We start from the raw sequence: 17,896 nt of genomic DNA, 5'->3' as shown, positions 1-17,896 counted from the left end.
ACCAAACAGCTGACTCAGATATGTTTTAGCGTCAGATTTACGCCAAGGTGCAGTCCACACTCTCCAACTTGTTTGCGCAGCCGTGATTTGAACCCACAGATTTAAACAATTTCACTCAAACTTCCAACTCCAACTGCCAGGTTTGCACACATCTCATATCTGCGCAAATCTCCAGTTCACGCTTCACACGCAATGGCTTGTCTGCGCAGGTGAGATGTGCGGCGACATTTACACAAACATATCGTTGCTTGTAAACGGTTCTTCTGACCAAACTGCGGAAGGATAAGCACCAGTCTCTCGATAAGCCACGATTCCGTCCCAGTCGAATTCCGACACGCGCTGATAGACGTTTTTCGTTCATACACAAAACATAACGCGAATCTGCTCACAAACATTCAGATGCGATTTCTGAATGACATAACTACTTTGTGCAGTTGCGCAGAAATGCTAATCATATGCATTGATGCATATGGTACACTCCATGCCAATTTGACGTTTGGAGTTTCATGACGCTTTCATGGTGTTGCAATTTCAATAGCCACAACACAGCAAAATTTACCTCCAGCAGACAGTAAAGATGACGTTTCGCAACCAAACTCCATAGAAAAACTCTATAAAACCTTACTTTGAATTGCTGTACGTACCTGCGTTATGTGTGTTTGAATCCTTCCAAAGCCGAGTTATATATTTGTAAAAAAGAACTCAACAGTGGAACTTTACGTAGTTGATAAAATATTTTAACTGCTACTTCGATACGAATAGATTATTCAACTAAACAGAGAACCAATCGTAAAAATTGCCTATATTTCTTTCTATATGGTGAGTGTTTCTTGAGGGAATAGTATCGAGTTCTTAACGTCGATTGGTATAAACTTAAATCCTATCATCTTTGACTTACAAAGACATTAGGTTGTGGCTAATGTCAGGGAGTTTGTGTTTTGGTCTACTGTGGTGTTATTGGAGCAGTGTAAAATCAGAAATGTTTTTGTGTACGGAAAAATGTAGCATACATTCACTTTCTTAATACAGCGAACGAGGCAGAAGAATCGACGGTCCTGCGATGGGGACGAGCAGAACTCGCAGTTTTGTTTACATATAAGAGTTTTGTTGTTGATATGGCTGATACAACTGAAGCAACATGGCTGCTGCGAGAGGTGTTTCATATTTACTTTTTGTTTTGACGGTATCACTGTGCACTGGTAAGTAGAAAGAAGATGACGTAGCTGTTATAGGTATTTTAGTAAATTGCTCATTTTATAGTAAGTGAACGAAAGCGAAATCGACCATAATGGTACTCAAGATTTGTGTATACTTTGCTCATTTGAACTAGGTAAACAGAATTATCCTACAATCAGTCACCTGAAAGAAGAAGGCATTGACAATGATAGTGAGGAACCTAATGAACCTCCAGATCAGCTTATTGGTGACTTTGGAAATTTTGAGTCGAAGAGACTACGGACAGATTCTAAGAAGAGATTCAAATGTCTTTCTTGTGAACCACCAGATTGTTCAGGACTGACGGAATGCCATGATGCTCTGCAGGTAATTCCATCAATTCACCTTCAGAGCAACTAGGGAAGTGTTGATATTAGCTTTTAAGTGATATAGGAATTGAACACTAATCTTTATCTACACTTGAATAGTTGCCACATGTCCATTTGTTTTATATTGGTGTGTACTAATTGTTTTTGGGTTCTTTGTAGTAAGTCATCACTGCCGTAAAACTGTTATTTCAGTTTTTATAGTTGTTAGTTTGTTGTTTTGTCTTGCAGTGGTGTGGAATCACACACACAAAGTGAGAAATCAACCATAACCGAGTTGTCAGTCAACACATGTGACTTTAAGTTGAATTTTATGTCAGGTAAATACTTAAGGATGCAGAATATCCTGTTTTATTGAGTGTGTTCCCTGTCTTGCGTTATTTCTAACATCATTGCCAAGCGTTGTGCAGTACAGACATTTTTGTCATGAAAATCGTTCTCGACAAAATTTTGTTTATGGATGCTAATATTCCAGTAATGTGAATTGTTTTGGGTCCTTTGATTTACAATGGCAGACCATCTACTGCGTATACAACAAGAAGATAGTTACCTTAATATCGATGTGTGTAACGGTTACTCCACGTTATGAATATGGTTCTCCATTGTGCAGTCTCTTGTGTATTTTCTAATGTGACACACTACATTTATTTTGTTAGATAGCGTGAATACAACTTACCAGGATATTTGCCAATATCTTAATACCTGCCTTCTCTGGGAGAATACTGTGAACTGCATGTCATGAAATAAACTGTTTGACAGTCTTTTGCCCTTTAACATTTGTATACTCTAATTCATGAACTGAAAAAGATGATATTTTCTGTGGAGAGCCTCTTGCTACCTTGGTTGTGAAACTGTCAGGCAACAGCATGTTTGAGCCTGCGTGATAGTGAAGTAGACCTGCTGCGTAAATGAAGTAGACCTGCTGCGTATGTAAGTGAATACATTGCATAGGCATGAAGAATGGGATGCTAGTAATTTACATAAGATACTGTTAGCACTGTTTAACTTTTTGCATTTGAGCGAGTTCGTTTGTAATTTCTTTGACAAAGCATGGATAAATCAGGGTTTGACAATATATATGTGTTAGTGACTTTAATCTTTGCACTCTTCTCTTTATTTTGTCTCTTGAAATGTTCACACTAGCCTTTTCTGCTACTTCCAGGAAGTGATTATTAAATATGTTGGCTACCAGACTGCTTAAAATTATTATTATTTTTCTTTCTTCAATACCCAAAACACACATTCTTTAACTGATTTTCTCTCTCCTGTTTCAACTATTGCTTTTAAAGATTGAATTTCATCACCTTCAGATTTTATACTGTGGTTTTCTTAATTATTTTATTTATTTTTTTATTTTTTTTAAGTCACTTTCCTTAAGACAGTTTAGCCATTTACCGTGACTATTTTACATAATTTCCTTCATCTTGCAACTGATACTGTTGCACAGCCATTTGATTTTTATGCTGTTAACAATGATACATGTGTGAATTCAGATTTTGTGCCCCCAAGTTGCTTTCATGTCAAATGGATTTGTATAGTTGTCAGCACAGGGCTTAGTTTTCTGTGATATATGTACTAAATTGCTAGTTTGCCGCTTGTTTGTGTAATAGTTTCAAGGAAAACAGGAATCACATGTTCAATAATTCTTGTTCCTATTTGTTGAAATTACAATGCCATGTCCACTGCAATTATGGTATCAAAATACATATAGAAAAAGGTTTTTGAAACATCAATGCAATAGTAAGCAAATAAATTAAAGGTTGTTTTTCTTAGTAACTGTTTACAACATTGTGTGGAGGGACCCTGATAGCTATTTTTTAACCATTATTGTTATTAGTCTGCAGTCCCATAAGAATTTGTATTCATTTAGTTGCACATGTGTAAAGTACAGGGTGTTTCAATAAGATTCATAGATTTTTAAAGATTATATGTTCTACCTGAATGAAGGTAGAATTTTAAATTATGCATAGGACTCAACTACTAAGTTTTTGGATATAAAGGAATGTTCAGTGAAAGTCATCAGCTTTGACCACTGACGTAGGGAACATTAGTATCACATTCATTGGCTTCACCAACTTAAAGAAACTGAAACCTTCCAGTCTAACCTATACCTCAGGTTAAGCTAGAAATCAGTGTCACCATAAACAGCTCTTCCCCTCGACCAAATTCGTCAGCTTCGCCAACTGACAAAAAAGCTGTGTACATGTACAGCAAGATGTGACTTGACAGCAGCCATTAACATATTATGCAACTGGTCAAAGCAGACGACTTGTATCGAGCATTCCTCTTGACTCAAGTGTCAGTATTCAGAAGAGCCATTCAGTTTTACATGATCCATATAACCATGGCGTACTTTTTACAATAAAATTTAGGCTCAGTGGTTTTATTTGCCTTTCACTAAAGCACTTTTAGTGGAGGGCACATTGATCGACAACATCCAAACCAGAGTTGGAGACAGAGTCTTTCACAAACTATCAAAATAAAAAATCGTGTACTGTGATATCAAATGGGCATGAATGCCCTGTCCGCTGTGACACCCATACCTCTGTTACGACTGAATCATTGAGACAGCTCACCATTAATTTATGCTCATGCATGCAAGAAGCATTGTAGAGGTGCTCAGTCCCATTAAAAAATTATTGGCATGTTTCTCCAGTTGTGGAAAAAAAGCCAGATCAACATACCCAGGTATTTGATTCCTGTAGCTACCTTTTCCACAAAAAAGAATGGTCCTTAAATCTTTCTTGGGTAAAACACACAAATCATGTGAATCTTTGAAGTGTGTGTATTGTGCTCGGCAAATATATGTGGTAGCTGTATTCTGCATGTTCTCACATTGTGGTGGTTCTCTTTTCCACTTACACTGAATGTAACCACTTTACTAAATACTAAGTGTGAAAGAAAATACAGTAATTGTTTTCCGTTTCCACATCCAGAATGAATCAATAAAGAATTACAAATTTTGTTGGGACAGAGTGATTAACTGTTACTGTACACACAAAGGTTTATTTGATTCTGTCACATGAAGACATCTTCAGATGATTGGTGTTGATGGTTAACACCAGTTCACACTGTAAAACTTGTGTGTAATTGCCTGGTACAAAACTCTGTGAGTTGTAGTTAATCACCAGCAGAAGGCTTGTAATAGTTGAGTCCTGCATGGCTTGAACTCAAACATCACCACAAAACACCCAGACAGATGTACAAGGAATGGCGAATTATCTGCTGGCTTGTTGAGTAGACAGACTTCTGGGTACTTGGTGCAAAAAAAATTTGAACGCTCTCCACATTTTCACTGAGGGGTGACCTGTGTATTTCCCTGATCATGGACAACCAGTATTTTGAAACTACTGGTGCCTTTGTTGAATGTTTTAAGCTGTAAGGGATGCTGTGCCTTGTTCTAAACAGAAATTACTCCATGAAGTTGCAACTGAATTGGGTCTATTGAAATGAAGACCATATACCATCTTTTGTTGCTGTGTTGTTACCATCGTAACTTGACAAATATTGGGTATTCTGTGAGTGAGCTGGCTATACCAGCGAGATCCTACTGGCAACTTACAACTGGTGCCAAGTGAAACTTTTAGTTTTGATGCCTGAGGTGAATTTCATCACAAGCTTTTACACGAATCTCATACTAGCAAAAGATTAGTGGTAATTTTCTCACACTAGCAGTAATGGGAATTAAGTCTAGATTCCTTTATTATATATGTCTGGAGAAAGTAGCTACATTCAGAGAAAGCTACTGGTGCTGCTCTCAGCACTGCTCATCTACTGTTTTTATTTATCATGCTAAACAAACCATTCACGTGACATTATGCAGAACACTATGAGTTGTCTTTGCACTGCCACAAGCTGTGCAGTATGCAGAGCAGTGCAGTGGTTAATGTCGCTGGTTGGTGTGCTGCAGGTCACCAGCTTGAACCGAGCCACTAGCATTTGTTATTTTGTGATGGTATACGAAATTTATTACGTTTACATAATACATGTATATGCATATTTTGGAATAGTCATTGTTTATATAAATAGTTGTGCTCTCGGTGCTGGTTGTATGTTGGTGTTGATAATAAACATGCTTTCAGTGATAACTGTTGCACAAGGTGTCTCAAAGGAAAGTTTATATTTGAAGAAGTCTCCATGCATGTATGCATGCATGACAAATCAGAGGAGAGTGTGGGTATGTTCATTGCTTACTTGGCATTTAGGAATTCAGTTGGTATGGAGTGCTTCTCAGGAACAGACTTTGGGTTCTGTGTGCGAAAATTTTACATACATAGTGGTTCGGCGACTGTAATGCAGAGGAAATTTTGCAGTGATTGTGGATTGGATAGTGTAAATTATGCTCAGAGTGTTCCCCTTGCCTGGAAATGGATCAAAACATTTGAGGAGACTGGTTCAACACTGGCTAAATCAAAATCCAGTTGACTATGGTCATCAAGAATGGGTGAATTCTCGGAGAGTGTGAATAAATGCTTTTGGTGATAACTGTTGTACAGGGTGTCTCAGAGGAAGGTTATATTTGAAGAGGTCTCCATGCATGTGCGACAAATCGGAGTAGAGTGGGGGTATATTCGTAACATCTCCATTTGTAAGCATGCAAGTTCTTTATATGTGCATAGATAATCAATACAAAGAATTCTGAAAAAAAAAACCTTGAACTGCACCGTTAAAAATCCAATTGGTGCTAGAATTAAGGCCTCAGGATGCCAGACATACGCTGCAGTTCGTTAATGATGTGACTGAAAGCTCTCCATTTAACGTCTTCATCTTTTCTGACAAGTCTCATTTTTACCTGAACAGTCACGTCATTGAGCAAAATTTCCACTAATGGAGTGCTACGAATCCTAAACAGAAGTATGAGAAACCCCATCATTCAGCAGAGTTACTGTATGGGCTGCAAGTTGGCACAGAGGTAATTGGACTTTTTCGACGATGAGAGTGGTTGTGTAGTTACAGTGAATTCGGAACATTATGTGGCGATGTTAAATGACTTTTTGGTTCATGACTTGCAATACTTTTCTGGTTGCTAGCAAAGAACATGGTTTCCGTACTAAGACGGAACCATGGCACACATGTCCAGTGTTTCTATACTGCAAGTTTGTGAAATTTTCACTGGAAAATTGATCAGACAGTCCAAATTTGAGCGCCATGGATTTTTTTTCCTGAGATGTGTCAAATATAAAGTGTATGTCAATAATCTGGCTTCTCTAGAGCAACTGAAAGAAAATATCTGCAGCAAAGTGGCAACCATTCCAATGCATACAAGCCGAGATGTCATGCAAAATTTTGTTCATCACTTAAATAAGTGCCTTAGACTTGCTGAATTGCATTTAAAGGACATTATTTTTAAGAAGTAATTCTGAATCTATATATTTCAATAATAAATAAAAAAAAATTTATAGACTTTAACCTCTGTTTTATTTTGACAACTTTACCACTATTTTATTTTGAGACATAAGTATAAACTTTCCTTTGAGATGCTCTGTAAATCATTGATGACTTTGCTTTTGGATTTGAACTGAATTGTGGTTATGACGTAACATTGCTTCATAGAGAAATCAAGTACTTCAAAATATCTGCATAACAGTGGCTCCAATTAAACAATCTAAGCGAACAGGACCTGGAATACAAGCAGTAAATCATTCTTGAGGCCCATATTTCAGGAAATCAATGGCTTCCAGGACAGCAACAAGTTGGCTGTACATCAGACATCCATCAGTGTTTTTAGAGACATTTCTCAGGGCCTGATGGTATGCCTGAAAGGATTTTACCGAGTCACCGAATACAACAGGACATGCTTGGCAAGTTTTTACTTTTACTTGGACTCACAACCCAGCAGTAGTTCGAGAACAGTGGAGATGAACTCAATAATCGAGCACAAATTGCAGCCCAAACTGAAGTTGTTTGGGTGACAATCAGCAGCAAGTGTGCTTAGTGAAAGAACAATTGAAGGACAGGGTCCAACGTCATGTGAGTGATTTTTCGGGATGGCTGTCCCCTTCTTCAAGAAGATGGACAGTAGCCTTTTCAAAATGTTTGTGTTGACATTGCAGTCTTAAGCACCAAGAAAACCATGAATGTGAAATTTAAATTTTACCTATTTAAAAAAATTAAATATTGTTTTAATTTCTTTTTAACAGCAGTTAGCTGTACTTGTGTCTCCACAGTATACAAAGCATCAATCATAAAACAGTGGCTGTGTGTTGACGTACACAAATGCACACACGGGTTTCTCTCTTCATTCTCATCATGTTCTTGGTTTAAATAAAACTTTCTTTCATGAAACAACATTAAAAAGATATTCATGTTCTAATGAAAGACTTGTTATTGATACTGATTATAAAGTTACAGTAAATAAAACTTGCAACACAATATTGGTTAAACACTAAAGTTGGCAGTCTTCATACACAGAGTACAATTGGCACAAAATCTACAGCTTGTTGCCACAAGTAGGTCACACAAACTCAGGGGCGTCCTCGAAGAGTTAGGGTGTGGAAACTGTATCACATTAAGGAGCATCTGCAGGAGAAACGTTTACATCTGACATCAGGTTCTAACAACCAAAAGACTGAGCGAAATACCAACGATTCAAGAAAGCCCATTATAGAGCTGTCCATCTTTACAAATAACTTTGGAAATTGGAAATGACTGTGCAAAGTCACTGTAATACAGTGCAGTGCATATGGAGTGTATTGTGTGTGATTTTTGCTTTGTCCCAAGGCTGACTTCAAGCCAGAATATGGTGCACTTTTTTTATAAAGTTGTATGAAAATCAATGTTAAAGGTTGTGATAATTTCAAAGAAAACTTAAAATGTGGGAAATGTTATAGGCCCATAACACAGAATTGTTAACGATGGGAATGCATTATAGTGAAAGAATAGGACTTCTGTTGGAACTGAGAAAAAAGAATGTAAAATGCGGGAACATAAAAATGGCGTTTCACTGTAATTAGAATTATGTGTGGATGCTCACATGGATAAATCTTGTAGGCATTTCGTTAAACATCTCAACTATTAATCACCACTTCACAGTACGTTTGTTCACTTATGAAATTTATCAACAATCCATTTGAGTTTGACAATAACAGAAATATTCACAAGTAAAATGCTAGAAGGAAAAAAGATCTGCTTTACCCTTTAATGAATCTAAGTTTATCACAGCAAGGAGTGAAATATGCAGCTATAGAACTCATTGATGATCTACCCTCAGAAATAAATGTCTGACATTTAGTGAACTGGTTATCCAGATAGCAAGAACTAACATTGTGACCGAGCGATGTGGCGCAGTGGACTCACATGCAGGAGAATGATGATTCGAACCCGTGTCCGGCCATACTGATTTAGGTTTTCCGTGATTTCCCTATATTGCTTCAGGCAAATGCCAGGATTCTTCCTTTGAAAGGGCATGGCCGGCTTCCTTCCCCTTCCTCCCATATGTGATGGGACCGATGACCTAAGTGTTTGCTCCGCACCCCTAACCAACCAAGCAGCTAACTTTGTGAAAGTAGCGCTCATTATTACCTCGAAGTGTGAGCAATAAAGGTGGCTGTGGAAAATACTTTCACAGAAAGCCATGACAGCTTGCTGTTAATGTCATTAAATTTACTGACAGAGAGAGTAAGAAATGCATAACAGTGCTGAGAGAGCAAGCAACGGAAGGTGCAAGTAAATATTAACTAGCAAAAGTTATGTAAGTCATGATGTGCAAGTTACTGAAGAAGGGACCCAGTACTGAATGGGGCAAGATGCAAGTGTCTGCCCCAACAAAAAATTAGTAAAATGTACACAGTAAATATTTAACTGATAATATAGACAATTGTCTTGTTAGCAGTTTGTGTGATATTATGAACAGTTGAAGGCAATAGCGTATTTGCAGAAACATAACTGTTTTTGTCATACACAAGTGGGCTTCCAGGCTAGCAAAGAAAAGGTGAAAAAAAGCTGTTGCATATATATGTTATTTTATTTTAAGAGGTTTCCGGAATTAACAAGTCATTACACACTGACAAGGGAACATACTTAAATAAAAGAAAGAGCATACTGTATTAGATTTTTTAATGGAAAAATGAAGTATCACAATTAAAGGAGCCTGTCGTTAATTTAGACAAACTGTGGATTCACACACTCTGCAATCTGAATAAGTGTTGCAAATGACAGTGTTCAAAGACAGTTGTCAATCAACAGTACTAGGAAACATTTAATTGTTGTGAATGCAGAGTTTCATTTCGTGTTTATTTCTCCTCTATGACTACAGCAGGAAAACTGCAGACTATCATGTAGAAACAGAGATAAAAAACTAAAAGTATGTAGAGACAAGGATATCTGGACTTCATTCCATTTACAAAATTTTGCAAGAAAATGGTTCCCTTCCTACTGCAACCAAGCTGTGTTGCTGGGGGAAAAAAAATATATATATTGTACATCTGGATAGAAGATGTCATTTTTGATCTGATGATTGCATATGCCACCTGGGGATAATAGAAGTACTATAATACTTTTAACATTATCTGCCAACAAGTAGTGTAAAAGCATAGCTACCAGAGTGCCATCAATGTCTACCTTTTAGTAGGGAATGCTCACAGTGAGAAGGCTCAGTGTGGTCCAAAAGTATGAAACCAGCAGGCAACCATGCAAAGAAAATGCACTTGTTTTTCCTGCAGTCAACTGAGCGATATTGAAATGGCTCGGATTGTGGCCTTCCAACTGGCGGGATGGTTGTTTCGGAGAATTGCCACCCAAGTTGGACATTCTGTGTCATTTGTCCAACAGTGCTGATAACAGTGGTGACGTGAATATTCTCACACCTGTAGATGATGTTCTGGACATGCACACACCTCAGACGCCCACCAGGATTGTTGTATTGAAGGGCAGCAGTAGCAGATTGTACAGCCACCACAGCACAGATAAAAGGACTTGTGAGCCCAGGAATGTCAACATGAACTATTGCAACCCAGTTATTAGCAGTGGGACCAAGTACATGCACACTCACACCCTAGCATCGAGATGCATGACTCGACTGGTGCCACTCAAGAATCAATTTGGAAGATGAAATGGTGTGCCATGGTCTTCAGTGATAAAAGCAAATTCTGTGTGCATGCAAGTGATGATTGTTTGCACATATGACGTAGACCTGGTGAGTGCTGTCTTGTAGAATGCATGTGTCCAAGACACACTGGCCTCATGGTCTGGTGTGCAATAAACTACAACTCTCTTTCATCTTTAGTGTTTCTGAAAGGGGTGCTAACTGGAGCTCGGTACGTTCAGAATGTTGTTAGATAAGTTCTTTTTCCATTTTGTGGCAGGAAGGTTATATGTTGTTCCAACAAGGTAATGCTCGCCCACACAGTACCCATGAAACTTCAGACACGTTGCAAGACATGCAGCAATCTCCTTGGCCAGCATGATCTTTAGGTGTCTCCAATCAAGCCTGTGTGGGATACGGCTGAAAAGTGATTTGCGTCACATGTCAACAAACAACTCTTACAGAACTATGTGAACAGGTCAAGCAGATGTAGCATAACACATCACAGGACAGTATTCGCCATATGTGCGATTGACTGGGTGTCGTAGTCAGCACCTTGATTGATGCCCGTGGAGACAAACCCTGTGCTAGTATGGGTGTTCAGCGTGGGTCGATACCTGTTACATCAGAACTGTTTGTGCTATTAATCTATAAATGTAATCATTTCAGGTACTCGATATGCGCTGTTGCAACAATGAATATTGAGTGAATTGGAAACCTCTAAAAGGGCGTACTAATTTTTTTCCGCAATTTATATGGACCTAAATTGTTTAGAACTGGTCTGGAGCCTTGGCAAGAATAAGGTCTGCAGTCATCATATGCGCCGTACTCTCGAACCTGAAAACATTGCGGCTCATACTTTTGCTGTACATAAACTGTCTGTGTAATGCAGCCTGGTGAAAACTTTAAATATGACCCTACTTCGACAGCTTGGACATTGATTTTACTGCTTTTATATTCAAGCATCCTTTCTCCTGGCCTCACAAGGCTGAGTGTACCTCCTCCCACACCTTGTCAGCAAATTTTGAGATGATCATCTGGAATCAAGCCCCTAACCTCCTTGTTACTAGCAAAAGTGCTAACTACTGGACCACACAGTCAGTGACATTAGCTTTTACTGTTTTGGCACTGGAAGACTAGACATGCCGTGCATCATGCCAAAAAAGTACGTGGTGAATTGTGGAGGATATGTACTTTGATAGACAAGGAGGCTGAAGGTTAGCACACTGGATTCGCATTCGGGAGGATGACGGTTCAATCCCATGTCCGGCCATCCTGATTTAGGTTTTCCGTGATTTCCCTAAATCGCTCCAGGCAAATGCTGGGATGGTTCCTTTGAAAGGGCACAGCCGGCTCCCTTTCCCGTCCTTCCTAAATCCGATGAGACCTATGACCTCGCTGTCTGGTCTCTTTCCCCAAACAACCCAACCCAAGGAAGCTGAAAATATAATAAAATCAGTAGGCACAGATTTGAACGAAGTGTCTGCATTACTATCTGCAATTGGAACAACAGATGAATTAACAGACAGAGCTGTGGGAAATATCAACATCATTGGGGGAGGTAGTTTCATGGATACTGCCAGTGAAGCATTGTGAACAACCAAGGTGAGATGTACGAAGGTAAGTTAAAAATTACCCACAATGTTGACATAAAATCTTCTTATGTTCTTTATAAAGATCTGTGTCTTGTTTATGTTATTGATTTGCTGTTGTGGTCCTTTATGAAAGTTTGATTGTAATTCCTCAATTTCTCTTCCTCTTGTTGCAGGTAGAACATCACTGCTTTGTTAGAAGTTTGCACCAAAGATGAATATCAAGCAGTGATCTGGTTTTTGTGGTTGGAAGGTGTATCGGGGCCATAGTCCGTCAGAGACATGTGGCTCAATACAGAAACAGTGTCTTGCCACAACAGAGTGTTTACAATGAATCACAAAATTAAAAATCGGTCATACAAGTGTTACGCAAGAGGAAGGAACCACAGAATCATCCATGCCACAGATGATGACATCATTGAATGTTCATGTTATAGTGTTCTGATTGACAGATGAGTGACTAGTGCAAGTGCAGTCTGTGCAAGATAGGTCGCAAAATGGCTCACAGTGTTGCTTAAACAAATGCACATAGGGACATACGTGAAAAACATTTGGATCGCTATGGTAATGAACATGACAGCTTCTTAGACTGAATCGTCACTGGTGACACAACGTGGCTCCACCATTACGAGCCAGAGAGTAAATGACAGAGCATGGAATGGAAGCATCCATAATTATCCAGCAGGAAGACATTCAAAACCCAACCATCCACACGAAAACTGATACTTACAGTTTTTTGGGACCTAAAGACCCAGTACTGGAACATTATCAGTATAGTGGCACAACAATAAACAGTTCTCATTACAGTGAGATACTTACTGACAGGCTGCAATTCGAAGCAATCAACGAGGACTACTATCAAAAAATGTCATGATATTGCACGGTAACGCCTGTCTACATACTGCTGCCCACACTGCTCCGGAAACTCCCTTCCAACTACCACGTCTGGTCTTCTCAAAAAGGCATTAAGGGGCTGTAAATTCACCTCGGACTAAGAAGTTAATGTTGGAATGTGTACGTGGCTTGCTGAAGGCATCAGAAAAATTGTGCAACAGTGGACCAAGTGCATTAAAAAGCAAGGGGGCTATATTAAAAAATATATATTAATGTATGTGCCCTATTTGTATTGCAATAAAAGGTATAGCTACATTGTGGATAATTTTTGGCTTACCCTCATACAGTCAAATCTCGCTACAACGAATTTCATGGGACCATGAAAACTAAATTATTGTACAAGGGTTATTGTTATAATGAGGTTTTGTTATTGTGACGCAGAGCGAGGAGCCATGTTTTTGTGACTGAGAAGTACTTTTCTGATGAAAAATAACATTAAAAGCAAATAGTGAAACACATTTTGTTCACTTCCTTTATTAATACTGTACCTGTAGAATATCTTACTTTTGTGTACAGAAAAATGCACTTTTTTCTCAAAAAGATTCTCTTGTGAATACTGTCTTTATCAACCGCTGCATTGAAACACTGGGCATTAAATATGCTACTGGCTGAATTATTTCCAGCTGATCTATTAGCTCCAGCAGAGGAGGGGGATTTGCACTTACCACATCACTATCATCATCAGAATCTTCAGCAGGCGAATTACCCTTTAATTCCTCGATGATAGATTTGTCAGTATATGCTTCAAATACCAATGCCTCATCATCCACTAACAAGTATTCAACTACTGAAGCACCTATGGTTTTACCAGTAACTGCTGAACAAATCTCCGGATCACTTTAAATATCATCCTGCACTATTTCATCCATCACAACTTTCTCACCCACATCTTCACTTTCGGAAATTCTTACATTTTTCCAGCAGGTCACAATCGCATTTGGCTGTACACTGTTCCAGTAACAAGCAATCATGTCACCAGCCTGCTTCACATTGAAAGTGGAGGGATTGCTACACCCTTCTTTCAATGTTTGTGATCACGTGTTGAACTAAACGTGAACGGTATTTTGTCTTAAAGTTGTTAATTATTCACATATCTAGTGGCTGAAGAATTAAAGTTCAGTTCGGGGGGAAGTAGCATAGTTCAGTGTTCTTCAATGCTGGCATGTTGCTATGCGCACTACAGTTATTCACCAGCAATGCAATTTTCTTATTCTTCATTGACATCTCTATCAAGTGAAAGCAGTGACTCACTAAAAAGAGTAGACATCATCCATGCTTTGCGATTTACTTTGCAATTGACTGCAATAAAAGAAATCACATATATAATACGACTGTAGCAGAACATTACAGAAGAAGCTATACTGTACTGAATTAACTTATAAATTAAAGGAAGGTAAAATAAAATGTATGTACTATGTACCCTCTTACCTGGTAAGCTACTTACATTTCTGAAGTACCATAGGTTTGCTGATCACCAGTGGTGTCAATTTATATGTCACTGAAGTGCTGTTGCAGACAACAGTTAGACGTACTTTAGATTGCTTCCCTTCCTTACACTATTCTCCTCTAAAGACCATCGTCATATCTGGATTCATTTTATAAAACAGTCCCGTCTCATCTGTGTTGTACAAATGTTCAGAACTGTATTTTTCTAACAGTTTGCACATTGTGTTTTTCCTCCAAAATTCTGCATCATATAAAGGTGCTGATTTTCTTTCGTCTGAAATCACTTTAAAAATGATGCCATGCCTGTCATTAAATCTTTGCAACCATCTGTTCCTTGCCTTAAAATTATAATTGCCAAGCAACTTAGCGAAATCTAAGGCTTTTTGACATATCAATGGACCGACCATTAAGTGGTACATTCTGCGCATGCATCTCATTAAAACACCCAGTGCAGCACTGTCCACATCGTCAGGAGCAGCCATCATCATTCTACTTCTTGAAGCGTTAAATTTACCACCTACAAAGTTTTCTTCAAATTGTTTTCTTTTTTTTTAAGGAATGTAGCTAACGTTGATCGTAGAAGTCCATACTTCCTTGCCACATCTACGTGTTTCATTCCATTATCAATGTCTTTGAAACCTCAATTTTTGTCTCCAATCTTATTTGTTTCCAACTTCCAGCCATTGTCCAAATCTTAGCGAATTTCAAAGCATTTACATCAACTAAAAAAATTTGCAGACTGCAAAAATCACAGAGATAAGCTTCTTATGAGCCCAACAAAACATTTCTGTCTGCTACTGAAGCTCAACAATGGACAAACTAAACACTCATTCAAACAAAGGAGCTCTTTGACGCCTGCTGCTCAGCAAAGCTCGCCCGTAGCTGTACGCTATTCTCTTTACCGCTAGAATAAATACAGTACTGTAGTATGTAGTGAAGCTTCTGGAAATGAAGTGCCAAAAGTCTAGTAGTTAAATAAACAATACCTACCGCTGTAGTGAGCTTCTTAGAAGTAGGAAATAGTAAATTCCTCGAAATTTTGTCTTTGTTATAAAAGGGTGTTGCTAAATTTACTTCATCATTGTAACGAAGGGTAATTAACATAGTACATATAGGAAATCAGCCAGGGACATAAAAAATTATTGCTGTACCCCGGTTTATCATTGTATTGGTAATCGTTATATGGAGGTTTGACTTTATTATATGTACTGGTTTTGTTCTTATTCTAAGTGAACTCTGTATTCAGTGGTGCATACAGACATGTAGCATGTGACAGCACTCCACTTGTAATACTATTAAAATGTACACTGGTACTTACTACGTCCCCTCCCTGCTTATCAGGTGTAAATATGATGGTGCTGCCATTCTGAAGAGGTTATGAGTTCACTTTGCTGTACAATATTTACATCATTCTATTTTCAACCTCTGTTTTTCATCATTTCTCGTAAAGCAGCTCCATTGTTTTTTGGTCATTGTTTCTCTGCCGTTGTGCTTAAAAAATAAATGTACAGTACCTGTATTTAAAAACAAAATGTGTGAAAAGATTTCAACACATTTATTAATTTTGACACACAATTCACTGACTTCGACACACACATTTCTAAATTTGAAAGCTGACTGAAGAGTTTCAACAGTGGCAGTATTGAAAGACAATCAGTCAGCAGTAGCAACTGATGTTCACGTTGTTCAGTCTGATGAACAAAAAATAAGGCAATAAATCTTAGTGATGTTGCAACTCCTGAAAGCAGGCATGTTTGTCCATCCTAGAACAATCTTTCCATTTTAAGTGATGATTGTGTCATGTGAAAAGAAAAAGAATCTACAAAATTATGTAGTGTTTTGCTGTGATTGAATTAAGTGTTTTCATAAATGTACTAGCCAGTAAGATGTTTAGATGATACACTGATACTAACTGTTGCCTTAAATGGAGGATATGTTTATGAAATAAATTGGATGTAGAGACTCATATTCATTCAGCCCAATCGGATTTAGAGTTCTGGTAGTGAGTATTAGATGAGAAGCAAATCATTATAGAGCTAATATGTTTACAGTGTTGGAAATCTCGAGTCCGTGATTCTGATGGCGTGGAACGAGTTTCACGAGGTTGTACAACTGTTCCTGACCACGTACCTTTCATTTGTGGATCATCTTCGAAGTCTGGCCATACCAAACGCCACACAGGGGGCCAGTATGCAATGGACTGCTGTGAAGGAGACTATTGTAATAATGGCTCTTTTCCATATTTAGCAAATGCAAACTTTGTTGGTGAGTAGCAGAAGTTTTTTTTAAATATACTAACTTGTTTGTGTAGAGATCATTTTAGTTATTTCTTGACTGCACATTTCTCTTGTCATAATACAGGAAAAGTTAACTGAGTTTCATCAAAGGAACTTACTTCATATGACTTCTTGGCAGATACACATTAAGATAAATAAATGTGAAAAAAATCACTGAATAGTTATGTGGAATGAAAATTACAAACTATAAGGGGAGTTCAAAAAGAAACAAGCCAGAGGCATAATTACAGAAACCAGTACCTATATGTCAGAAGTATTGGCTCTGGCTGTTGACGCACTTGTCCAACTGTGACACAAGGCAGCGAATGTCTGTCTCTTAAAATTCCCGGGGCTGTGCTGTTAACAAGTTTCGCACATACAACTGGACGTCGTTGTATGAGGTGAATTCTTTGTACCTCAGAGCCTTGTTAAGGGGACCAAAAATGGCGTAATCACAGGGGGAAAGGTCCAGACTATACGGAGAGTGGCGGAGAACCTCCCATTTTAATTTTTGCAGGAGGGCCTTGACTATGTTGGCCATATGAGGCTTTGCATTGTCGTGGAGCAGAATGACCCCTTGGATGAGATTGCCCGGTTGTTTTGATTTGATCGCTGGGTGAAGGGTGGTCAAGGTTTGTGAATAATGCTGGGCATTTGCTGATGTCCTATCCTGCAGGTAGTAAATCAGTAGAGGGCCATATTGGTTAAAGAAGAATGTCGGCATAACTTTTCCTGCACTCGAGTGGATGACGATGTCCAACTGTACGTACAGAACTTGTTAACATCGCAGCCCCAGGAATTTTATGAGACAGACATTTACTGCCTTGTGTCACAGTGGGACAAGTGTCTCAACAGCCAGGGTCAATACTTATAACATACAGGTATTGGTTTCTGTAATTATGCCTCCAGCTTGTTTCTTTTTGAATGCCCCTTATACGTTAAACTTGTAGTAGTCCAACTTTCCAGTATAACAGTTTACATTGAATTGCAGAAAATAAGTTTTAAATTTCTGAACATGATGGCTATTTGAGAAGGTGTGTTAAAACTGCAGGCTATTGGTAAAATGTGTGTAAGTGGACAGTGTTAATTGGTCCAGGAGAAAATGTTCCTAGAGGATATGATAAT

General features: G+C 38.4%; 1 protein-coding gene across 1 annotated transcript in view; it reads left to right on the top strand.

Annotated features, from left to right (window-relative positions):
- Positions 1 to 523: 523 nt before the first annotated feature.
- The window catches only part of LOC126278031 (activin receptor type-1), a 97,283-nt gene continuing 79,910 nt past the window's right edge, over positions 524 to 17,896 (top strand). The window contains exons 1-3 of the mRNA XM_049977765.1: positions 524 to 1,199; positions 1,331 to 1,542; positions 16,547 to 16,760. Of these exons, the coding sequence (XP_049833722.1) occupies positions 1,139 to 1,199; positions 1,331 to 1,542; positions 16,547 to 16,760 (487 nt within the window). The 5' untranslated portion in view covers positions 524 to 1,138. The remainder of the gene's footprint in view (positions 1,200 to 1,330; positions 1,543 to 16,546; positions 16,761 to 17,896) is intronic.

Source organism: Schistocerca gregaria, chromosome 6 (genome assembly GCF_023897955.1).
Source record: "Schistocerca gregaria isolate iqSchGreg1 chromosome 6, iqSchGreg1.2, whole genome shotgun sequence".
Lineage (NCBI taxonomy): Eukaryota > Metazoa > Arthropoda > Insecta > Orthoptera > Acrididae > Schistocerca > Schistocerca gregaria.
This window is presented reverse-complemented; position numbering and strand designations above follow the sequence as displayed.